The 25526-nt window shown below is 40.8% G+C and overlaps 1 protein-coding gene and 1 pseudogene across 4 annotated transcripts in view; one reads left to right on the top strand and one right to left on the bottom strand.

The window, feature by feature from the left end:
* PLCB1 (phospholipase C beta 1) overlaps window positions 1-25526 on the top strand; it is a 681734-nt gene that overhangs the window by 564383 nt on the left and 91825 nt on the right. For all 4 annotated transcript variants that reach the window (XM_035005857.1, XM_035005858.1, XM_035005860.1 and 1 more), the window contains exons 25-27: window positions 1401-1454; window positions 4671-4890; window positions 8577-8757. In XM_035005857.1, the coding sequence (XP_034861748.1) occupies window positions 1401-1454; window positions 4671-4890; window positions 8577-8757 (455 nt within the window). The remainder of the gene's footprint in view (window positions 1-1400; window positions 1455-4670; window positions 4891-8576; window positions 8758-25526) is intronic.
* LOC118011640 lies at window positions 17149-17265 on the bottom strand (annotated as a pseudogene).

The raw sequence follows: 25526 nt of genomic DNA, 5'->3' as shown, positions 1-25526 counted from the left end.
AAGTGTGCATGAACTGGGCCCTGTGCTTTTAAGAAGGTTGTTGAGATCAATAACAGTAAGAAGATGATTTGATCATAAAGAGTGATATTTTCAAATGAAGAGTTTTATATACCAAATACAAACATTTTGAGGGCTTCTGGAATATAAATAAGTCATTTAAATATATGAGTAAATATAGTCTTGTGCTTTGAAGAGTAAAAGAAAATTTGGCATTTTAGCACTTGATTTTTTTAACTTGATGTTTTGAAATAATTTGACTTACAGAATCACTTTTAAAAATGGCACAGAATCACAAAACTGATCTCTTCTTCTCTAGGGTTAACATCTGTCAGAATCATGGTGCTGTTATCAGATCAGGATATTAACATTGGCACAGACCTCATTTGAACTTCACCTGCTTTCTACTAATGTCTTTTTCTTTTTTTTTTTTTTTTTAAGTAGGCTCCATGTCCAGCATGGAGCCCAATGTGGGGCTTGAACTCATGACCCTGAGATCAAGACCTGAGCTGAAATTAAGAGTCCGACACTTAACCAACTGAGCCACCCAGGCGCCCCTTTACTAATGTCTTCTTATTGCTCCAGGTTCCAACTCAGGATCCCACATTGTATTTAATTGTCATGTCTCCTTAATCTCCTTGAATCTATGACAGTCCCTCAGTCTGTCCTGTCTTTTATGACCTTGACACTTTTGAAGAGTACTGGTCAGTTCTTTTGTGCAATATCCCTCAATTTGGGTTTGTCTGATGTTTTCTCGCAATTAGAGTGAAGTTTTGCATTTTGGATGAGAATATCACAGAGACAAAACTGTCCCTCTCACTGCATCATATTAGGGGTACCTAATGTTAGTATTTCTCATTATCGACGATGTTGGAGCACTTGGTTGAGGTGGAGCCGGCCAGGTTTTTAAACTGAAAGTTCTCATTTCCCTTTTATAGATAATAGTTGTCTTGGGGGAGATGCTTTGAGCCTATGAAAATATCCTTTTTGTCCTTCAACTTATCTGATAATTTTGGTATCCCCCAGTGGATCTTGCCTGCCTCAGTTATTACTGCCTGCAGGTCAGCGTTTGATTTTTAAAAGTCCACTTGCCATTCCTGATCTTGCCAAAAGGTGGCAGTAGCATTGTTAAAATGGAATTTGTTGACCGTTTTGATTCAAAGTGGAGGGATGTCCTTTCTGTCTGTAAATGGAGCATATAGACTTGCATTTAATTAGGTTTGCCTCAAAGTAACAAAATGAAGACATTGCTTCCAAGGGGGAAAAACCCTAGTGATTTTCTCCTAGAATTTGTTATTTCTCCATAAAAAGACTTAGACTCAAGGGCCAAACTTAGTTGTTTTACGGGAAGAACACACTTTTTAAAGTTAAAGGAGGCTATTTCTTTTGTCTCTTTATTTCAGGTTCTGTAAAGGCACCTGCCAAAACAGAAGATCTTATTCAGAGTGTTTTAACAGGTAAATGCCACCTTCTTACCCCATGGAATTAGGCAGCTTAATATTATACAGCATAAGTATTTAGAGAGAGATTTCCTCTCATCTCTGAAAAATAACATCATTAATATTTCTTTTCTGAAAACATCCACAGATAAATAATCCTAGTTCAAGCCACATTATACAATGTAATCATGTCATCACAGAGAAGTAACCATATTTGGTAGATAGGACTCTTGGTATAAAAATAATATAATTTCATAAGATATCAATATTAGAATCAAAGGATAGTTTCATACAGGAAATATGACCCAGGGAACAGGAATACACACTTTCCCAAAGTGCCAATAATTAGCCGTATTTTAGAAATGCAGAATGTGAACCATTTGGGACCACAAAATACAGAATGTTTAAGAACTATGATCCCGTTGGAAAATAATTTATATTTGGTTAGTTCCTTAAACTAGTGGGACCAAAACTGGTACACGATTTCTTTAATACAATGAGCAGCATGTGGCAGAATCTTCGAAATGTTTACAATATTTGGTCCAATACACAGAAGAAAGGCAAACACATGTTCACCAAAAGCAGCACTCTTGGTAATAGCCAAAAACTATGAACAACCCAGATGTCCATAAACAGTAGTGTAGATAAATAAATTGTGGTATAGTCACAGAATAAAATAGGGTACAGCTGTAGGGATAAATAAGCTATGATCATACACAACATGGATAAAATTCACATGCACAATGTGGGGGTAAAGAGGCCAGACACAAGAGAGCACATTCTTTGTAATTCCTGCTACGTACAGCTAAAAACAGGCAAAATGAATCCGTCCGTTAGAAACACGGATTTGGATTATACTTGGGAGGGGAGAGAGAATGCAAAAGCCAAAAAGAGGATCTCCGGGGCACTGATAATATTCTGATCTTGATCTGAGTGGTGGTGACGAAAGTCTGTTCGCTCTGGGAAAATGTATAGGGGGGTGGATTTATGATTTATGCGCTTTTATGTGTGTATATTTCACCAATATGTAAAATCTGCATCGGATAATTACTTGAGGAATGTATTAAAACATATTCTAAAAGATTTAATTCCATGGGCAACAATATAATGTTAACACATAAAACAAGAGACAGTCCAATGTTATTTTTTTTAAAAGATTTTATTTATTTATTTGAGAGAGAGAGAAGGAGAGAGCACATGAGAGGGGGGAGGGCCAGAGGGAGAAGCAGACTCCCCGCCGAGCAGGGAGCCCGATGCGGGACTCAGTCCAGGGACTCCAGGATCATGACCTGAGCCGAAGGCAGTCGCTTAACCAACTGAGCCACCCAGGCGCCCCAGTCCAATGTTATTTTAAAATACATAAATGTGTAGGGAAAAGACAGTGGATATGTACCAAAGTTATTAGTGGTGAGGATCTCTGGGTGGCTTGTTTATGAGTGATACTTGTTTCTTTATGTAAATGAACATTCCCTTTATGCTTAAGAGCCTATTCGAAGAATAGCCTTTTATCCCAGACTTTAAAAAAAAAAAGATAGTACTTTCTGTGGAATTTTTTTTTTAATCATAGGTTGGAACATCTTGAGCCTTCTTGCTAAACCTGCTGTTGCTGGAGTGCTCTATGCCATTTTAATGAAGTGGGATTGAATCTGTTACCCAAAATGTAGCAATTCCTTAGGATTATAAATTCGTAGTATAATAAGTTATTATGCAACCATAATGAGTCCATTTGGGCCTGAGGGAAACCATTAGATAAATGTACCTGATTCTCTTCCTGGCCTCTTTCTCAAAAGGAATCGAATGCCAGGAGAATAGACACATTATAAAAAAGGGGAACATGTTTCAATTGCTTAACGACCTTAGCATTGAAGCACATGAATTATTATTCTGATTTCAGTGTTTATCCACTAGATAACTCATTTCTATTCAGGTCTGTTGTTGTTCATGGCGTATATTATTTCTGAATCTCCTGACAGTTCTAAATATTTATGATAACATATTTTTGTTCCCAGAAGCAGAAAGTTCAAATGAAAGGATGGAAACATGTGAACTGTGACTTAAGTTAGGTCCAAACAAATGATAATTCATTGAAGTTAAGACACCATCAGTTTGAAGGCACCCCACTATTCATGGATTGCTAAGAAAGAAAAGCACCAACAAGTTGTGATTGTACAAAGCATCTTAATTTCAGAAATGTTTGCATACTTTAAAATTCGTATTCTAGAATTGATGAACTATGTCGGTAAAATACAGAACGTTTTAAGGTCCAGGTCTGTCACATTACATGTTTTCTAAGCACTGGATTAAATACCTCATAGTAATGGATGCTACCATTAACCCTGATGGTGCCTTTGGGCAAATCCCATCAAGGGACCTGCCCCCACTTCGGTGCTTTTTCCTGGAACACTGTTGTAAGAAATCTAAACCTACAAAGTCTCTGGTATGAAGAGTGCCCCTTCGAGACCATGCTGTATATATGATCATTTGTTAAGCCTCAACAGGCACACTGCCAGAAAGTGTGTTCAGTACTTTGCATGATTCTTTCATTTCGCCATCACAACAATCCTAACAAGTAGTGGAAATACTGAGGTCCTTAAAGTGGATCCTGTTGGTGCCCATCCCTTTCCCATCTGGTGCACCCATGCTCCAGCTGTGGTTGAGAGTTGCTGCTAACAGCTCATAGCTTCCCTTTCTCTTTAAAATTGCCCTAAGCCCAGAGGAAGACCCCTCACCAGGAGGTTATGCCTTCCTTCCCTGACCTTCTCAATGTGCAAAAGGCTGGTCTTCTTGCCTCAAGGTGAGACCCACTCTGTCATCCTCCAGAGCTCCCACCCACAGGCAGAAGCCAGGCTCCTATGGAGACCATACCATTGCTCAGCTCCTTCCCCTTCCTTGTCTGCTGCACTCTCTTCCTCCCCCTGAGCCCTTCTCAGTAAATCACATACACTCGAATCCACCCCACCCCCCCGCCCTCAGGCTCTGTTTCTAGGGAAGCCAAACTTTCCAAAAAAAATTATGAGTTAAGAAATTGGGTCTTTGAGAAATTCGGTGACAGAATCGCAGAAGTTACCAAGTGCCAGCCTGGAACCAAGATACGTTTGACATCCAAGCTCTGCTCGGAAGCTCCAGTTGGCTGGGATCAAACAAATATTGCCTGAGAAGCAGGTTGCTACTCCTCTTTACATCTGTGTTTGCAGTCCTTCCACGTCTGTTAGCTCTTATACTCATTTGTTGCAGAAGTGGAAGCCCAGACCATCGAAGAGCTAAAGCAGCAGAAATCATTTGTGAAACTTCAAAAGAAGCACTACAAAGAAATGAAAGACCTGGTTAAAAGACACCACAAGAAAACCACTGACCTAATCAAAGAACACACTACAAAGTATAATGAAATTCAGAACGACTACTTGAGAAGGAGGGCAGCTTTGGAAAAGACAGCCAAAAAGGACAGTAAGAAAAAGTAAGTTGAGTATTTCTACTTTGTTTCATAGTGTGAAGGAAAAGAGTCCTATACGTGGATTTTTCAGTATTTTACACCATATTTTGGATCCAGGGCAAGAAGGAAGGCCACCTCAGCTCAGTTTTGCTTGTGGACTAAATTTCTTTATTTGCCTGCCTCCTAAGAATAGATATACAGGAAGTCCTATCCTTGGGTTCTGGCCTGTGGGCCCAATACCAGTTGGCTGACTTCCCATATTACAGCTGTTAACTTGGCCGGTATACAGTTTTGCTGTGTTCTAGAACCTAGTTGAAGAGGTGACTTGTTATAGAAAAGAGCTGCCTTTGCTGAAACCCACAGAGGCTTGTACAGGTAACCCTTGTGTTTGGGTCTAGGGGTCCCCATAGCCCCATGTACCTGGACCTTGACAAGGAGAAGCATCTCTCACACATTCATTCAACCAACATTTATTGAGTGCCTACTGTGTGCCCTGGGGACACAGCAGTGACCATGACCTTTGCAGTTATCACCCATAAGTAGCTAGCATGGCAATGCAGGGAACTACGTGATCATGCAAGCCACCTGCCCCTGAGCTGAGTCAGATAGGCTCTATTCCATCCTTTCTTTCTCTTCCTTACGGAATAATCTTAGCTTGATGCCAGGTTAGAGAGAGATGTAAGAGGCAATTTCAGATCCACATTGTGACATATGATTGAATATGTGCTTAACTTAACGGCACAATCAAAACCCAGTAGTTGGGTTTTAAAAAGCAACAACATCACTATTTCTTAGAATTAGAATAGTCTTAGAAGCCATCGAGGTGAACTGCTGCCACTTCTTCAGGGAGGAAGCCAAAAGCTCAAGACATTTACACAATTACACAATTACAATTACACAGTTACACAATGGTTCAGGCAAAGCTTGGCCTAAAACTTCTAAATTTCTGTTGCAGTGATATATATGTGTTTGTTTATTCACATATTTGTTTACCTAGAGGTCATATCCTGAAAACTTCTAATAGAGTATGGAAGTAATTCATCGTAGAAGACATATGTAAAAATCCTATGAAAATAGAAAAAGGGAAGCAACACACATACACACAATCTGAGTGGCTACCAGTTATCAAGACCCACTGTCCAATATGGCAGCCACTAGGCACATGTGGTTTTTGAGCCCTTGAGAAGTGGCTCATGGAAGTTGAAATGTGCTGTAAGTCTCAAATACATACCAAATTTCAAAGACTTTATTTAAAAAAAGAAGAATATAAAATAGCTCATATTTTATATTGACTTACATTGATTTTACTTTAATTACATGTTGAAATGATAATATTTTATGTATACTAGGCTCCATAGTGTGTTATTAAAATTAATTTCACTCACTTCTTTTTATTTTTCAAGTTAGCCACTAAAAATTTTAAATCACATATGTGGAAAAAATCAAATACGTGGCCCATGTTATATTTCTACTGGACGGTATCAGCCATTTAATGTAATTTCTATCCTTGAACACTGAATTTTAGCTCTTAGTTTCTGAGAAAAGGGAATATGGGCTAGATAATTCTCCTTATCTGATTAAAGCAAAATTGCTTGTTTTTCTAAGAGTGACAAACATTTTCCTGGTATTAAATTACAGAATTCATCTCATGGATCTTATAGTCAGTAGTAGAAAACAGGGGATAATGTCTTCAACCCTCTTTTTACAGAAGATACAGAAACACTGTTTCCTTGGTTATTTTTTTATATTTTTCTTCAAAAAATAAATAAACAAAAATCCCTAAGCATCTAGTATCAAAAGAGGTACATCAAGAGAAACTTCTCTTTAAGATGCAAAGAACTGAGGTCTGATTATGTCCGTCTCTCTCCCATCACCTTTGATACACATTAAAATCCTGAAAATACTTCAGAGCAATAAATGGGAATTATTGTCCATTAGGTTAGTTTCTTATTAAAATACCCACTGTCTCAACTGAGCTTTCCACATCCTGGAAAGAGCAGATCAGACACGGGCATGCAGTGTTTGTGTTGTTTTTAACAACACAGCCTTTGCCTTATTCTAGATGTCTGTCCTTGGATGAGCTGCTCTGGGCTCCCCCATACTGTGTTCTTAGGCAGATTGTCTCACTGAACCTCAGTTTCCTCAAATGCAAACTGGAGATGGCCACACCTACTTGTTGGGTTGCTGTGAAAAGAAAACCAAAAGTAGAGAGTGCCTGGTAAATGTTGCATGGTCAGTAACTATTGACCTGTGGCCTCTGCTGTGGTGGTTGTGGTGGTTGTGGTGGTTGTGGCTGATTAAAGAGATGTCTTTATGTTCTGGTTACACTGACTTCCTGCTACCAAAGACAATAAATGTATCTCACGTTCAGGCCAAGATGGAGGTCACCTCGCTGATGCTACTTATTGTGATATTGACAAATCATCTTGTATTCATGCCAGGATGGACGGCCACCTCAATGCTGCCATGCCATTCTGATGTATCAGGTGTCCTGAGCCTTGTAGAGTGTTCATTCTCATTTAGCATTGCACATTAAAATGCAAATAGAAACTTTTGAGGGAATTCTGCATCCCTTATTTGCCACAATAGGATCCTAACACCAACTTCAACCAACTGCCTCTCCTGAGGTACCATCAATGCTGGCCTAAGTCAAAGTGAAAGCAACAGGAATTAGGGCCAGCTGATTCAAGAAACTTCCACCTGTTCCGCCTGGCCACAAGCGAAAAACATGGAGGCAGAATCTGATGTGCTAGATATCTTAGGTGGTTTAGTTTTCTTTCTGCAGAAGTTTCCATATGAATGAAGAAAACAGACCTGCTCTTAGTACCCCATTCCCAACACCATCTCCTTTTCTGTGTGCCCTAAAAAAAGTAAGAGCACAAAATTTGAAGGAATCACACCATATGTTTTAGCACAATCAGTTAGTGAGAATTGCTTTGATTTATTTCAAGATTACTCCTAAACTTCTCAAAATCTGCATAATTCTCTATGAACAACTCAAAGAAAGTCACTGTGCACAGAGTAAGCACTCAATAAGTATTTTTCAATGAACTCACGCATCCTCCTTTCTCTTGTAACTTAACCATTTGGAGGAAAGTGCCATTTTGGGTAGAGCTATCCATGAAGTTGGTACATCCCCCAAAGAAACTTATTTTAATAATGTATCTTTGCTATTAAAAGATGTCAAGAAACAGAACATGTCAGCTGGGGGAGGGGTCTGCACATGCTCTCTGTTTTCTATCCATCACCCAGATGCAAAATTCAACACCTCTTCAACTCTCCTGACAGAATCCAATCAATGTCGAGTGTACTGAAGTCGTTATAGGACATTAAGTAGCCGAGAATTACATTATACATGTCTTGTTAAAAAATTAAAAGATAAAAGCCTTAAAAGATCCTTATTAGACATTGTTTTTCCCTAGGCGGGGGTGGGAGGATTATCATTCTCTCCACCACTACCACAGGGTCCCCAGCCTCCTGGCTTTCTTTCTCTGTCCCTACATGAAATCTCACAAATGTCATCCACTCTGTGTTTGGAGACCCTCCACTGCTAAGCTTGTCCTTAGGGTATCAGCCTCTATCTCAAGTGGTTTGTTAAAACATTTATTTCCCAACACAACACTCTATCTAGGAGGAACTGTGGTATGCAATGTTCCCTCCACCTTGTTATGACCTGCCTGTTTTGTGAGTCAAGCTCTGTGTCTCTGCAGGTCAGATCCCAGCAGTCCTGACCATGGTTCATCAACGATTGAGCAAGATCTTGCTGCCCTAGATGCCGAAATGACCCAAAAGTTAATAGACTTGAAGGACAAACAACAGCAGCAGCTGCTTAATCTTCGACAAGAGCAGTATTATAGTGAAAAATACCAGAAGCGAGAACATATTAAACTGGTAAGCCCAAGAAATGCTGTTGTGTTTGTATAGCTGGAACCCTCTTTTCTATAGAAAACTCTTGGTGCTCTTGGATAACTTTAAAGAGAGACAGTGGGGACTCCTGGGTGGTTCAGTTGATTGGGCGGCTGCCTTCGGCTCAGGTCATGATCCTGGAGTCCCAAGACTCCCCTGGAGTCTTCTCCCTCTCCCCCTCCCCCTGCTCCTGTTCTCTCTCTCCCTCACTCACTCTCTCTCAAATAAATAAATAAAATCTTAAAAAAAAAAAAATAGAGACAGTGGCGGGTGTGGCTGGCACCTTCCTCTGGCTTCCTTAGCCAATAATCTTATCTTGATGCCAGGTTATAGAGAGAGGTAAGATGCATTTCTCCGATACATATTGTGGTGTGCTTTAATGCGTGCTTAACTTAAAAGCACAATCAAAACCCAGTACCTGGGCTTTAAAAAGCAACAAAATAATTTCTTAGAACTTGAAATTGCATAAGGGCACCTAGTGTCCACCACACTAATATTTTATAAGCTCCACTCTTCCAGCATCTTCACCAAGCTCCTCTCTGTTCCCCAATGATGCTATGTTTTATTGTTTTATTTTCACTAACTTATTTTGGGGTTATTATAGTTTTTGGGGGGGAGATTCTTTGAACTCTCACAAGGAATTAATAAAAAAACAATGCTTATTTTGATTCAAGAAAATTAACAACATGCTACAAATAAATATTCACTATTTTTGGTGTCAATGGGCCTTGCAGACACTACACAGTACTGTCCACTCTCCTGCATTTAGAAGAGTGTCTGGCCAGTCTGGGATATTGTCTACCCAATTGCTGAGGCCCCCTGTGGAAGGAAATGCCATAGTGATCAGTTTTGTCCTCCAAAAGGTTTTCTTGAAGGTTGTGACAACTGTTGTTGATGCCTTGAGGTCATGATAAATATGTGGTGACAGATTAAATGATCAAATGATAAAGTAGCCTTGAAAACAAACCTGTGCCTCAAACAAAACAAATGAGTAAGCTAATAGAAATTGAAGTTGTGTAGCCAGAGTTTGTATGTGTTTTTATGTTTCTGCTTTGGACATGGGTGGGTGGTTTAGCGATTGGTGGATGGTTTAGCCATCACAGCGAACTAGGTGATTCAGTGTCATGCTGTTGACTCAGTGCTGGTTCCCCAGTGATGATACGCAAACGAGTAGGCCAAAGTCACGTGAGGAGCTTATCAAACATCAGATTCCACTTGGCCAGTTATTTTCAACTTCAGCATGCATCAGAATCACTTGGAAGGCTGTTAAAACACAGATTGTTGGTCCTTGCTCCGAATTTCCAATTCATTAGGCCTCTTGTAGGGCTGGTGATTCTGATGCTTGAAGTCCCAGGACCACACTTTGAGGACTGCTGCCTGATCACTAAATGTAAGGCTTGAGGATTTATTTTTAACAATATCCACTTGATTTGGGGGGTGCGGGGGCTGCCTTATCTGTGAACCACTGAAATAAGATCTGAGCTATGAAGGAATGGTAGGTCAGAGATCAGGTTCAGTGTAAGGAAGGGATTGCCTGACAGGCCAGAGAAAGTCAAAGTAAATCTTAGTGAGAAATAATGGTTTTGAGACCTTGCTACCATGACAGCCATCTGATTTTCTCCAGTACCTCACCCGTGGTACTCCAGAAAATAACAACAATAATAAAAATTAAAATAATAACCATGTATTAAGCATTCACCATAGGGGCCATACCCTGTGCTAAACCATTTACAGAAATTGTCTGATTTAATCCCTACAACAACCACCACTGGAGTTTAGTATTATTGTCCGCTTATTTTACAAATAAAAAACAGAGCAATTCACAACTAGAAAATGATGAGGTTGGGATTTGAACCTTGGTCCTCTGACTCTAGAGGCCCTGCTTTCTAACTATTGTGCAGATACCTCTGGTAAATCAGATTTCAAACCAAACTTATCATAATGACCTCATATCTACTCACACAGGACATGCACAGCCAACTCCTTCATTACAATGACTGGGATACTGTACTGTCTCTTTCTCTTCAACAGCTTTATTATATATGCCATGCAATTCACTCCTTTAAGGTGTATAGTTCAGTGGTCTTTAGTATATTCATGGATATGTACAACCATCAGAACAATTTTAGAACATTTTTATCACCTCAAAAATAAACCCTCATTCATGCATTCACTAAACAAATACTTATTAGATACCTACTCAGTAAATATTTTCAAATAGAAAAGGGGAAAAAATGACAACAATCCCAGCCTTTATGGAGATTACATTCTAGATGAGGGGTCAGACCATGAACAAAATATGTTGGTACGGGGCACCTGGGTGGCTCAGTCAGTTAAATGTCTGCCTTCAGTTCAGGTTGTGATCTTGGGATCCTGGGATCGAGCCCCGAGTTGGGCTCCCTGCTCATCAGGGAGTCTGCTTCTCCCTCTCCCTCTGCCCCCTCCTCCCATCGTTCATTCTCTCTTTCTCTCAAATAAATAAAAGCTTTAAAAAAGTTGGTAAAATATATAGTATGTCAGGTGGTCCTAAAGGTTAGGAGAAAAATCAATAAATGGGGAAATAGGGAGTGGGGATGGAGGGAAAGTTGAGGAACATGCTTTGAAATTTTAAATTGAGTAACCAGGAAGGACTCACTAAGAGGCAGCAGCTGACTTAGGAGTGAAGGACTGACGTCTACAAACACATGAGGCTGGATTGTGCACAGCAGAAGGATTAGCAAATGCAAAGACTCTGGGTCAGGGATGGGGCTGTCTGTTGAGGGACCAGCAGGTTGGCTCTGTCTGAGGCTGTCCGAGATGGGACTTCTGGGGCTAGGGACAGATCTCTTAGAGTTGTAGACCTCTGTGTTTCATTCAGAGTGAAGTTGACGCCACTGGAAGGTTTTGCATGGAGGAGAGACATGACCTGAAGTAACGTTTACAAGGATCACTCTTCTAGTACATGATGAAGAGTAGGGTTCCAGGAGAACAGAGTTCAGATGAATGGTGGGTCACAGGGTTAGAAGTCCTGGGGTTCTCTGGCAGATGACTGCATTTGACAAATAGGGTGACTATTACTTGGAGGACTAGGCAATCCATCCATAATCATCCTGAGTTGCCCCAGAGTTCCAGCCCCTGGCAAGATTCCCTTCCCCGAGGAGAGAGACGCAGTAATTCAGAATAAGAGGAAAACTCGAGAGTCATGGGAGAGTCCCAAACCAAGAATTCAGAATGTGGATGAAAACAGAAGCCCAGACATGCCAGAAAGGCCTTTAGGGGAGCAGGGGGCAATACAAATGGCTGCAGAAATCACAGGGAAGAGTTGCACAAGCTCAGCATCACAGGAGAACACCTGGGCATGAGGCCCCACATCAGATCCCACTGGAGGAGGCCACAGAGAGTGGCTCAGCCGCTTTTCTCCCAGAGGGGAAGGTGGGCTGGGAACTAGGGAAGATCAAGCTGAGCTTCTAAGTGGAAAATTACTCCCCTGCAGGGACACTGGAACTGGAGAGGTAGTGGAACTCCTCCTGGAGGTGGCAGTCCAACAACAGGGGCTTCTACTCGCTTCTCCCTAAGAAGGAATGAGTGTGTCCATAATAAAAGCTTTGGGGCCCCTGGGCAGCTCAGTCAGTCAGTTGAGCGTCTGCCTTCAGCTCAGGTCATGATCCCAGGGTCCTGGGATCGAGTCCCGCATCGGGGTCCCGCTGCTTCTCCCTCTTCCTCTGCCTCTCCCCGCTGCTCGCGCTCTCTCATGCACTCACTTGCTCTCTCAAATGAATAAATAAAATCTTAAAAAAAAAAAAAAAGCTTTGAAGAGTTTTTCAGAAAAACATATACACATGTCTAAGCTGGTCTGGCCCTTTCAGGCCAAATATACTCAAAATACTCACCCTGTCACCTTTGTGATTGTGGATTTGGGTTTCAGATAAAGTCCTGATGTCTTTGAACACAGTTGTATTCTTTGGTTAAGACGGTGAAGGCCTAAATGCCTAGACTTTAGAACCACACAGAGTTTGTTTTATGGCCATTTGGAGGCATCCACAATTTCTACTACATGCCCTTAGCTGGCACATATCAAAACTTTCCCTCACTCCATTTGTAACAACCAGAAATTGTTCTGCCAGGAAATCTTTTGACCGAGAGCACCCAGAAGTGTTAGTTCTATCTTTGGTTGTGGATCCGAGTTATGAACAGCCCTCTCAGGCTAAATTAGACAAATGGAAGTGTAATTAAAAAGCAAGTAGGCCCCAGGTAAAAAGGAGTATTTGGGTGATGAGGAAAATTAAACAAGATATTCCATCTCCCAAAATTGCTTTGGGAATTAAATACAGATGTGTTTAGGTTAAGGTCTATACATTTCAAATGCTGGAACCCACAGTTCAAGGATTAAGAAAGAAAGCTTTACATCAATAAACTCCCTACCAAACGTTCAATAAAAATTCAATGTCTGTGGGGCACCTGGCTGGCTCAGTTGGTAGAGCATGTGACTCTTGATCTTCACATTGCAAATACGAGTCCCACGTGGATGTAGAGGTTGATTAGAAATAAAATCTTAAAAAAAAAGTTAGTATTTGCAAAACACTGGAGATGAAGATGAAGAAGGTGTGGTTACCACACACTCAGGGAGCATGTATCCCAAAGCTATAATAGCATATGATAAATGAAATAATAAAGGTATCAGCAAATTAATACGAAAACCCGGATATGGGAGCAATTTATGTAACTCTATAAATTGATAAATACCAACAGAATATTTTTGAGGTAATTGTTCATAGGAGGTGTAAAATGCACACCAAGCTTCATAGACTATAGCTTCAAAGACATTTTTATACCTGTCTAAAGAAGAATCTTTTTTTTTAAAGATTTTATTTATTTATTTATTTGAGAGAGAGAATGAGATAGAGAGAGCATGAGAGTGGGGAGGGTCAGGGGGAGAAGCAGACGCCCCGCCGATCAGGGAGCCCAATGTGGGACTCGATCCCGGGACTCCAGGATCATGACCTGAGCCGAAGGCAGTCGCTTAACCAACTGAGCCACCCAGGCGCCCTAAAGAAGAATCTTTATCCTTAAAACTCTCTATCCAAATAGCTCTGTAGCCTGGTTGTGCAAGTGTGGGTCCCAAATCACCTGGGAGCCTGTTAGACATTCAGTCTTCTGCCCCACCCTAGACCGGCTAGATCGCAATTTGCATTTTAATAGGAGTCCTAGATGACTTGTTACACATTCAAGTTATAGAAGCACCATTTGCGAGCCATCGATCCTTATCTTTGCTCAAAATGCCTTTTGGAATAAGGCTAAAGTTACTTTTAGGTGAAATGGGAAATAGAGCATGTGCCCCATTATTCACAGCTTGATCGAGCTGGAGGGATACCTGTTGGTGCCAAAGGCACAGGGCCTATGGAAATCACTCCTGTCATTTTCTGCCTATACTGGCACCCGAAGAAAACAGTTACTTTCAGTTAGAGGTGAGTGAAAATAAAGATATAAATTCCCCAACCCCATTCAAGCTCTTGCACTCCCTGAAGTCTCTCCATAGATATTGTGAGGATCTGTGAACCCCAGCTGGGGACCCCTGTTCCAAGGTAAGGTTGGGGAATCTGCTCTAACTTAATCTGTTTTTCATCAACAGCCATAGGTTGCCCCTGAGTTTGGTCATCCTTAGGGTTAGGTTTTCATTTTAAAAGTGACTTTGGGGGCGCCTGGGTGGCTCAATTGGTTAAGCGACTGCCTTTGGCTCAGGTCATGATCCTGGAGTCCCGGGATCGAGTCCCACATCCGGCTCTCTGCTCAGCAGGGAGTCTGTTTCTCCCTCTGACCCTCCCCCCTCTCATGCTCTCTATCTCATTCTCTCTCTCAAATAAATAAATAAAATCTTTAAAAAAAAAAAAGTGACTTTGATATGGGGCACCTGGGTGGCTAGGTTGGTTAAGTGTCTGACTCTTGGTTTTGGCTCAGGTCATGATCTCGGGGTCATGAGTTGAGCCCCGTGTTGGGCTCCTCACTCAACAGGGAGTTTGCTCAAGATTCTCTCTCCCTCTCCCTCAGCCCCTCCCCCCACTCACTTCCTCTCTCCCTCTCTCTCTCTAAAATAAATAAATAAATCTTTAAAAAATAATAACAATAGAAATGACTTTGGTAAGTTAGAGAAAATCATAGGGGGTCCCTCTGGGGGCTCTTGATGACTGTCAGTAATGAGCCCCAACATCATATTCAAGCTTAAAAACCCATAGCATACTGAGAGGGGACTGGACTCCATGGTGATGTTGCTGGGGTGAGTTCTCGACTGCAGCGGTCCCGCCATTTTGTCTTCTCTCTTTTTCTTCTTTTTCATGGCTTCAGGAAAAGATTTCCTCTTTTTTTTCTCACAGTTACCACACTATTTATCCTTTGCAGAGGCTTGTTTTGTTTTGCTTTGCTCCCTATGTTTTCTCCTCTTTCTCGTATTTCAAGTCTCCCACTTGTGCCAGTCCCATTCATTTCTCCCTTCCTTCACATCAACGTTAATGGCTGCTATTGTTTTTATACATCCTCCCACTTATCTCACTAGCAATCATTTTTGGGCCCTAAACCAACATTAGTATCCAGACCCACTGAGTTCCCCAAGTCCCTGCCAATCCTGGGGATTGAAAGATGTGTTTCACAGTGAAAGCTCTGGGTGAATCCTGACCAGCTATTAATGGATGGCCCATCAGGATGTAAGTAGTGATGAGTGGGGGTCTAGAGTCAAATGTCATTTCTGGCCACTGCTCTTCCACTGAGTAGCTGTGTGACCACTCTGAACTTTCATTTTCTCATCTGTCCAATGGAGGTAAGAATAATCCTCACTTCACAGAAGCATAAGGAGGAATAATGAGATAATGTTCACAAATCATTGTTTTTAATGAAGGCTTTTTCTTTATTTTTATTTTTTTTAAAGATTTTATTTATTTATTTGAGAAAGAGAGAATGAGAGACAGAGAGCACGAGAGGGAAGAGGGTCAGAGGGAGAAGCAGACTCCCTGCTGAGCAGGGAGCCCAATGTGGGACTCCATCCCGGGACTCCAGGATCATGACCTGAGCTGAAGGCAGTCGCTTAACCAACTGAACCACCCAGGCACCCAAGACTTTTTCTTTAGTAATACCTGAATTGACTAGGAAATCTTGACTTCAAATATAAATGTGTATTGCAGTTTTTGACATCCTGCTACAGCTTGATGGAGCTCATTGCCTTCGTTTTGATGATTTCGATGAGCACCGTTTGCTGTTGCAACCTGTAAAGAAGCCAACCTTGAATTTTCTCCCTTCTGTGGTCAGCCAGCTGAAGTATATGGGCCAGGAGTAATTACAGTGTCAGGAAGTAAATCTACTGAGTTGTGGTAGTATTCTCAGTCTTCCTCCAATATTCTGGCTTTAACAAAGGATTATTTTTCTTGATAAATAAATGACTTAACTTTCCTAAAAACTTTATATTCTCCACCAAATAAGAAATGACAAATAAAAGACTTTAGTAGTGAAATAAAGAATGAAAGAATTGTTTTTTGTTTGTTTGTTTGTTTTTAAGATTTTATTTATTTATTTTAGAGAGAGAATGAGAGAGAGCACATGAGAGGGGGGAGGGTCAGAGGGAGAAGCAGACCCCCTGCTGAGCAAGGAGCCCGATATGGGACTCGATCCCGGGACTCCAGGATCATGACCCGAGCCGAAGGCAGTCGCTTAACCAACTGAGCCACCCAGGCGCCCCAAGAATGAAAGAATTGTTAAAATGTGTTCTTATTTGTCAATTTTTCTGCTCACCATTGGGTAACCCTAATAGAGTGGATGTTGTTCTTTTCATATATATATGGTGGATCTGCTTCTGGAGGTGTATATATATGTATATATATACACACATATATATATGTGGATAGAAATTATCTTTATCTTAAATTCTATTGTTTTAATTATGAGCAGAAATGAGCATATTTCCATGTGTGTATTGGCCATTTATATTCCTTTTTTTTTTTTTTTTGGACAGGAAGTAGGATTTATTGGTGGGCATGAATAAGAAGAGGGCAGTGCCAAGGCTCTCTTGAGTGCACCATTTGTCCAGGGGGCCATGATTGGGAATGTATTTCACCCCACAGCCATCTGGAATGAGCTGCTTTTCAGCCACCATGTCCTCAGTTCATTTGTATCAAACTTATTAAAGCCCCACTTCTTGGAAATGTGGCTCTCCTGTTGGTCAGGGACTTGAACTTGGCCCTGAATAGGGCCTTAATCACATGCTCCTTGTTCTGCACCTCAGTACTGATGGATATGGTGACTTGGCCAATATAGACCCTGGTCACTGTGCCCTGGGACTTTCCAAAGGCACTCTGAATACCTCTCTAGAGCCTAGATTGAGGAGAGTACCATCAAAATTGAATGTTCATTGGAAAGGGCTGTCTCCAGGGTCCCTTACAACGGGCTACAAACAACGGGCTGCATACACTACTGTTTGCAACCAATGCACACCAGGCCCCCAGGGAAGAGCATAGTCAGCTTAACTGGCTGCAGATTATAGTTTTTTTTTCTTTTTACAAACTGCCCATTCACATCCATCACCTACTTTTCTGTTGGATTGTCTCCTTTCCTTTTGACCCACAGTTCCTGTGGTATCTCTTCATTTATTATTTGGGGAGGTTGGGCAAGTTAGAGAGTGTGAAATACACTTATATAACCATTCATGCATCAAAAGTCATTGAAGGAGGTGCCTGGGTGGCTCAGTCGTTAAGCGTCTGCCTTCGGCTCAGGTCATGATCCTGGGGTCTTGGGATCGAGCTCCACATCGGGCTCCCTGCTCAGTAGGGAGGCCTGCTTCTCCTTCTCCCACTCCCTGTGCTTGTGTTCCTTCTCTGTCAAATAAATAAAAAATAAAATCTTAAAAAAAAAAAAAAAAGTCATTGAAGGCCTCCTGTGGTCATACTGGTGGGGGAATTCCTGTGGAACAAGCCTAAACATCGTCCCTGCCTTCAGGGGCTTACAGTGGTTAAGAATACTGGTTGTGAAGTGAGACAGATCTACTAAGAGTATGCCCATCTTTATCAGGTAGCTTTGTTGCATAACAAACACCTCAAAACTTATTGCCTTAAAATGACAATTTGTTTAGCTCTTGATTCTGTGGGTAGCAATTTGAGCTTGACTCAACTGAATGGCTCCTCTAATCTTGGCTGGGCTCATTCATGTGTCTTGGCTGGAGTCATTCATGTTTCTCTGGTTCAACTGTCCATCACCTAAGGGCTCTGCTTCTGGAAGTTGGCTGACTGTTGGCTGGGTCAAGACAGGTGACTGATCCACATCTCTCATCATCCAGCAGGCTACTCTGGGCTTGTTCATGTGGAAATTGAAAAGGATTCCACTTGAGAGCAGGAGGAAATGGACAAGGTGTTTTGAGAGGTCTTATAAACTTCTTCCTCCTTCTTTGGTCAAAGCAAATCATAAGATTTGTCCAGATTCAAGGGATAGGGAAATAGATTCTATCTCTTCTTTAGGCAAGTGATAAGATTTGCCCAGATCCAAGGGATAGGGAAATAGATTCTATCTCTTGTTTAGGGGACCTGCAAGTGACATTACAAAAAGTGTGAATACAAGAAGTGGTGGAGAATTAGGGCAATAATCTACACACAGCCCTCATAATTTGGATGTGAGATGCAATAAAATTTAATCCAGGGAAACTTAACATGGTGCCTAGTCATCATTCTTTACCAAAAGACTATTTGCAGAGGATTTAAACTGAGAAGACATGACTTCCTTTTTTAGTTATATAACATTAGCTAAATCATTTCACCTCTTTTAGTGTCTGTATCTTCATTTTTAAAACAAAAAGTTTGTTCAAGAATGCTTGTAAAGTCTCCCTCTGACAGTAATGCTAGTTTCCTTTAATTATAGAATCAGAGATGACCCAACTCTCGGGCCTATTAAAATAATAATGAGGGATTTCAGTTTAAAGCAATAAACTTTGGTTTTTCTTTTGTGTGTGTACACAATATATCTTAATGTACTTTTATGTGTTAATTGGTAACTATTTAGGTAACATTAAGGAAGAAGTTAGGAAACAGAACCATCCCCAAAGGCAAAGAAAATAATAGTTTTGACTTGTGTCAACTTAAAAAACTTAGGGAACAGAAGGGATTCTGCTGGAAGGAAAATTCCAAAATAGAACCCACGAGTCTGATCATTTCGTTTGTGCCCTCTGGAATTACAGGACTCATTGCATTCCATTTGACAAGTCAGGGATGCTGAAGTGATATATTTTGCATTAAGAAAAAAAGTAGCTGACATGCTGTGGTATTTGTCTTCACAGGCAGCTCTTCTGAGTCTGGATTCCAAAAGGACAGTTGAAATATTAAGCCCATGATTTATTGCCCTATTTTAGTAACAAAGCACAGGACAAATCACATATCTCTCAATCAGATCTCCCTTGCTAATTATTTGAAAACCTCCAGTTTGAATATTATTGCTACTTTCCCACATCTGAGTGGTAACCAATATTTATGTATTTTATTTATTCTGAATTAAATGGTCTTGACATATTTTAAAATTACGAAGCCTTACCTTAAAATTGTAGTGGTTTGGTGGTTGTTTTTTTAATTGATTTAATCAGATATGATAATATCAATTAACTTGATGAAATGCAAACATTTTCTCATTGGCAAAACCCAAGCATCATTAGCATGCCTTAAGTAGAGCTCCCTTTATCAAATTTCTTGATTTTTTAAAAGTTTGAAAGTACTTCCAGTTGATAGCCTCATAAAAGAATACCAGAAATATCATTCAAGGGAGTATGCTACATTGATCTATTTATGTTTCCCAGAAAGCTCAAAAGCTGCCATTTACCTTGGCATAACTTAAAAGTGAAAAATAACTTTAAATGTTACAGCTTTAATGGGCCAGCTTATTGACATTGACCAGGAATCTTGGTCATATTTTCATTTTCACTTATTTTTTTTGCCCAACAAGGAAAAAAATTCCAAGGATCCTTTAACATTTAGATTCAAATAAGCTGCTATAAATTCTATGTAGCTATGCAAATTTAAAAAATAATTTCATAAGAATGAAAGAATATCTCGGACAATGATGGTTGCCCTTTGAGTCCAATATTTTGTCCTCCTGAAAAGAAAAGAGAGCTAGTGAGACTATCAGCCCCACGTGGACTGAGCCTGTCTGTCAGCTCACAGTTGGACCATCAATATTAGCACAGTATCCACCACACCATAGGTGCTCAGTTAATATTAGTTGGCTGGCTGAATGAATATTTCTCAATTCGAATGGCCAGGATACACCTTGCATTTAAATCGTCAGTAATGTGTTTAGTCCATAGATCATTACTTAGTTTAGAAGCATAATAAATTAATTCTTTGTAGAAGGAAAAAAAAACAAAAAACAAATTAGAGTGAAAATTCAGAGTGGGTGCTTTGATTAGCAGAAAAAAATGTGGTATCTTCTCTAGATATTACTGGAAGGGGGAAGGAGGATGCATTGTGCCTGAAGTGTGAACGTATTATACTTGACTTTTGCCCATTTTCCAAAATTGCCCTTCTTAAGAAGAGACTAAACAGGCCAACTTCTGTCCACATGTTTTTGTTGTTGTTGTTGGGGTTTTTTGTTTTGTTTTGTTTTTTATCCCTTTTGAGTTAGAGTCAAGGAATTATTCTCTTCCATGGAAACCATTCTCTCACCCTCAAACGACTAACCCAAGTGAATTTCAGCACGGAGTTGAAAACAAGCATGAAATTATATTCCCCCACGGCTTTTCTTTTTCACTCCTTAAAAGGTTTGGAACATTTAACTAAGAGAGTTGTCAAGAGTGGTAAACAAATAAGCCCAGTAACTGAAATGTGTCTATTCCTTTGACCAGAGGAAAGAATTGTACTAAAAGTTAAAATTAAATGTTTTTTACTGCATTTCAGTTTAACTATGTACTTTCTTGGTATTTTTTTCGCTGGGAATTCTAAACTAATTTTTTCTTCTTTCCTATCCTCGGTGAGTTTTGTGAGTAATGCATGATTGAATAGTTCTTTGAGTAGAGCCTGTCTGCTAATAAATACACCAAAAATGAGTGTATCCTTAAGTTAGTTAAAAAGCACTCCAGTTATTATGTGAAAAATCCCTCTTCTTGATCTCATTTTCACATCTCATGCAATAGAAATCCTGGACCCGATATTCAGAGAGATTCCTTTTTCTTATTTGGGGTTTTCTATTTCTATTTTTTGTCAAGATTCTCTTGGTTGCAAGTGACAGAAATCCATGTTGAACTAATATATATACTAGAAAAATGCACAGGGTAGATCACATAAGGAAAGATTGACCATCCACAGCATGGAAGGGAAGGGATGGAGAAATGGATGCCAGAAATCACTGGCAACCCTTTCTATGTCTGTCTGCCTGTCTGTCTACCTGTATCTCTCCCCTTTTCTCTCTGTTCCTTTCTCTTTCTCTCTCTGTCCTTTTCCCTCCCTCCCTCCTTTCGTTCCCCCCCCCCACCCAGTCTCCCTCTCTCTCTCCTGCTTTTCAATGTGTATTAGCACTATTATTTTCCAACAGCATACAGGCTTCCCCCTGTCAGAAAATATAAGCACCAGCCCCATCTAAGTTACATTTCCATCTCCAGTAGCAGGTTGGGAAAATCTGGAAGAAAGCCTTATGAGGGTCATGTGATTGGCCAAACTTGCAACCTTAGGCCAATCACCTGTTGTTCAAGTCAGGTTATGCCTGGTCCAACTTGGATCAGTGTCTCCCCTGGGACCAGTTACCTTGGTCAAGGGATAGGGATAAAGAATATAGTAGCTCCCATGGGAGCCACATTGGGCACAGAGCCAGTTCTCAGAAAGCAGAACTTCTTCCTGGAGAAGTAGTGTTGGGTAGAGAAAACCATAGGTGAGCCCCAACTCTCTTTTTAGTGTAGGAAAGGGATAAATTATTGATGCATATGTATATATAATCCCATTGCCAGTTTTATGGGAGTCTGACAATAGTGGCATATTATTAACAAAGACATAATATTAATCATTCTACCTCCTGGACCTTAAGTTGAGGAAGAGTAAAAGAAAACAGTAAATATCAAAAAGGCAGAATTACAGTAAGAGTGACAGTCTTTTGGAAATAGCTGGAAAGGGCAGAATGCTAGAGGGAAGGGTTTGTCGTATGAAAGAGTGGGGGAGACCAAGGTTAACTGAGCACGATGGAAAGACAGTCACATATCTGTGACATGTTAAACATATTAAACACAGAGATGTTTTCCTTTTTAAAACATATATTCTTTGTGATTCTACAGAAACAGTTTTCATCAGATGCATGCAAAAGCCATGTTTTTAAAAACATACCTGGATTTCACAATAAGGCATTTGTTTCAAAGAAACAAAATTTGGCTTGTTAAGTACCCAAACCATATAATTTTGAAAGTATTTCCAATAAGACAGCCCATGGCTTGGACATGATGCTTCATTGTTGCCACCAAGGTCAGGATCAGTATAGTTTTAAAACATAAAAGATTCATTCACAACATTTTCTGAGCACCTATTTTGTGTAGAGCCTGGGGTTCCAAAAAAATTATTAAGAAAAGGAGTTTGCAGTAGTGACATTCTTTAAGGAAGCAATAATAAAATAAGAACACACAAAGGTCAGTATCGATAATTGGCATCTTTTACAAAAGCCAGTTAAGGGGCCAAGCCTAGAGTTATCTGGGCAGTCAAAGGGGAGTATCACCAAAGGCTGGTTTAGTTAGAAAAGAAAGGGGCATGGACAAGTGGATCCCTCCACTAGTACCCACTCTCTTAGTTAGAGCAGCCCAGCGTAATGGAACTTTCTGCACTCATGGGAATGTCCTATATTGTGCTGTCTCCCATTCAAGTGGAAATATCATCAAGGTGGAAGAATAACATGAGAGAAATTATAGAAGCAGGTGTGTGCCCGGACAGTTCAAAGAGCAAAATACTGCCTAGGTTATTGGGTATGATGAATGCTAGCCAAGAAAAGAAATTTGGAGCCAGAGCATAACATATTTGGGGATAGAGGGCCAGTTAAGGCTTTGGTACATACAAGAAGGAAAAATATTTGGGATGGAGTGGCAGGAGTAAGGAGAGACTGAGGGCAGGAAAGGTAGGAAAGGAATTCTCAGAATCCAGACCAGAGTTCACAAAAATCTGCATCAGAATGCCATTAACACAAAGCCGTGAGATACAGGTAACAGGAGCAGTTCACAAATCTCCTTGACTTGCTAGATGTGGAAAGTACACAAGAAGGAACTCAAACATAATGTCCACTTTTGAACTAAAGGATGATAATTATGGGAAAATACAATGACTTGTCTTCTGTGCGAGACAAATCCTAAACTTGCTTGTAGAAATGTTGAGATGCTGGTGAGCCATCCTCAGGTAGAGTTGGTCAAAGGCAGTAGGTGATGCTGAAATGAATTGAAGCCCCTAACAGTGTTGAAGTGACTGTGGTAATTGCTGGAGATACTATAAATTAAGAAAAGACACCTTTGTGTGAGAGTGGTTGGCAACAAGAGGATAGGATAAAGTCATGATCCCCAGCTGCATGCCAAAGACACCCTGAAGCACCATGTTGAACTCACAGGGGCATGATGGGATATTTTACATTTTTTTACAGAAACAGCAACATCTGTTGGACACTGTGCAAAGTACTACTATTAAGTTTGGACCTAACTGTTTCACGAATAAATAGAGCTGTCCTTTTATTTCTTTTAGCCTAAGGGTACCATTAAAAAATTACTGAGATCCCAAGGACACTGTGAACTAAGAAACACTATGAATCTCTGGAATAGTATAAGTTAAGTCCTGAGAAATGGCCAATAAGTCTAGTAACAAAAAAGTTTTTGTAATCTTAAAGCAAAATCAGGTGAATTCCAGTGGTTGAAGTGGAAGTGTCATGGTGGAAATGAAGAATATGGGGCTGGGGCATTGAAGCTTTGGAAGCAGCAACTGGTCTTCCATTCTAGGGGTAGAAATGAAAGGAAGGTCCAACGTGGAACAAAAGTTCAGGGTTCTTGAAGGGTAAGGGAAACACGGATGGGTTTTTTTTTTATGCAAAGGGAATGTGTCCAGCGCAGAAGACATTTTGAGAGGAGAAAATGAAATGGTAGATCAGGTCCTGCCACAGGTTGGAGAAGACAGGATGGAAAACAAGGGCGAAAACCTTTCTCTTGGAAGGAAGGGTAAGGAAACCAAATTAGGGACCTACAAAGTGGTCCAGTAGGACTTGTATGTGTGTTTTTCCTTTCAACTTTCACAACCACCTCAGGAGGGAAACATTATCCTTATATCAGATGTGAGGGAGCTGAGTTTGAGGTAATGAAGAGAATGTAGATAAAATGCCAAAGATCTTTTGAGACAGAAAAGAGGGAATTTGAGGGAATGTCTTAGTCTCTTACCATAGATTAAGTGGCTTAAACAACAAACACTTGTTTCTCACAGTTCTGAAGCCCAAAGTTCAAGATGAAGCCAACAGCTCCGATGTCTAGTGAAAGCCCAGTTCCTGGTTCACAGATGGCCATTTCCTCATGGTGTCCTCACAGGGCTAAAGGGGCAGTAGAGCTCTGCAAGATCTCTTTTATAAGGGCACTATTCCTATCAGGAGGGCTCAAACTTCATGGCCTAATCACCTCCCAAAGCCCCACCTCTTAATACCATCACATTAGAGGTTAGGATTTAAATATATACATTCGGGGGGGAGGGGGGACACAAACATTCAGTCCATAACAGAGGGCTTCTTCTAGATTGTCTCCATCTTTCTCAATAATCTAGACAGTGCCTCTCAAACTGTAACATGAACACAAATCCCCCGAAAATCCTATTTAAAATCAGATTTGGGTTTAGTTGATCTGGGGTAGGGCCTGAGAATTTGCATTTCTCTTGTGTTCCCAGGCAATGCCAATGCTGCTGCTGACATGGTTATGCTACACTTTGAGTAACAAGATCTAGAAAGCCAAGTCATTGGCTCGGAGTTTGCAGAACAGTGCCAGGTGTTTAGGGTACTTGAGACATGTTTGTTGGATTGTGGCTAAATTGGGTGGTTTAGGTAAAGGTGTGTGTTCTGGGAGCAAAGGAAGCGGGAACTCTTCCAGAGAAAAGTGAAGCGCAAGTGCAGATGGTCTGAGGGAGGGACGATGAGGAAGGCCAGGGGATGCAGCAGGCAGGGAACCTCTGTGGAACTTTGAGGGAATGTGGTGCTGCCAACTGTACAGGAAGGTGACACCAAATCAAAATAAAAGTCAGAAATGGGTGGGGACAAGGGCTGTGGGAGCTCAAGCTCAAGCGTCTCCATGCCTGGATGGTGAGGTGGCTGAGGATGAGGGCAGGAGGTGGAAGGAAAGCAAGAAATGTGAGTAGATGCCGGCATAACCAATAAGAGAATATTCTGGAGTCAGGTGAATGATACAGATGACAAAGTAGAAACAGAAGTATGAAGGCCGTTGAATTCAAAAGCGTTGCTGGGAGATTCAACAATGGTCTGCAGAACGAGGACAGGCCCATGGAGACCTCCAAGATCAGGCAAAATATCCAAATCACCAGAAATTTTGAAAATACTGATTTCCAGGCCCTCCCCCTAGACCTTTGGAGTCCATAGGCCTAGGTGCGGGCCCTGGAATCTGCATTTTTAGGAAGTTACCCAGGAGCGGTTCTGATGTTGCAGCCAAGGTTGGGGATAACCCTGTTAACTCGTCGGAGTGAATGAGAGAGAAGAAAGATCTTGAGGGAAAGGAAAGGCGCTGGGTGCATACCCTCAACTGGAATAGAGATTGCAGGAATCCTCGAGGA

Source organism: Mirounga leonina, unplaced genomic scaffold (genome assembly GCF_011800145.1).
Source record: "Mirounga leonina isolate KUSES-001 unplaced genomic scaffold, KU_Mleo_1.0 Mir_150, whole genome shotgun sequence".
NCBI lineage: Eukaryota > Metazoa > Chordata > Mammalia > Carnivora > Phocidae > Mirounga > Mirounga leonina.
The sequence above is the reverse complement of the archived record's forward strand: the minus strand, read 5'-3'. Positions and strand labels throughout refer to the sequence as shown.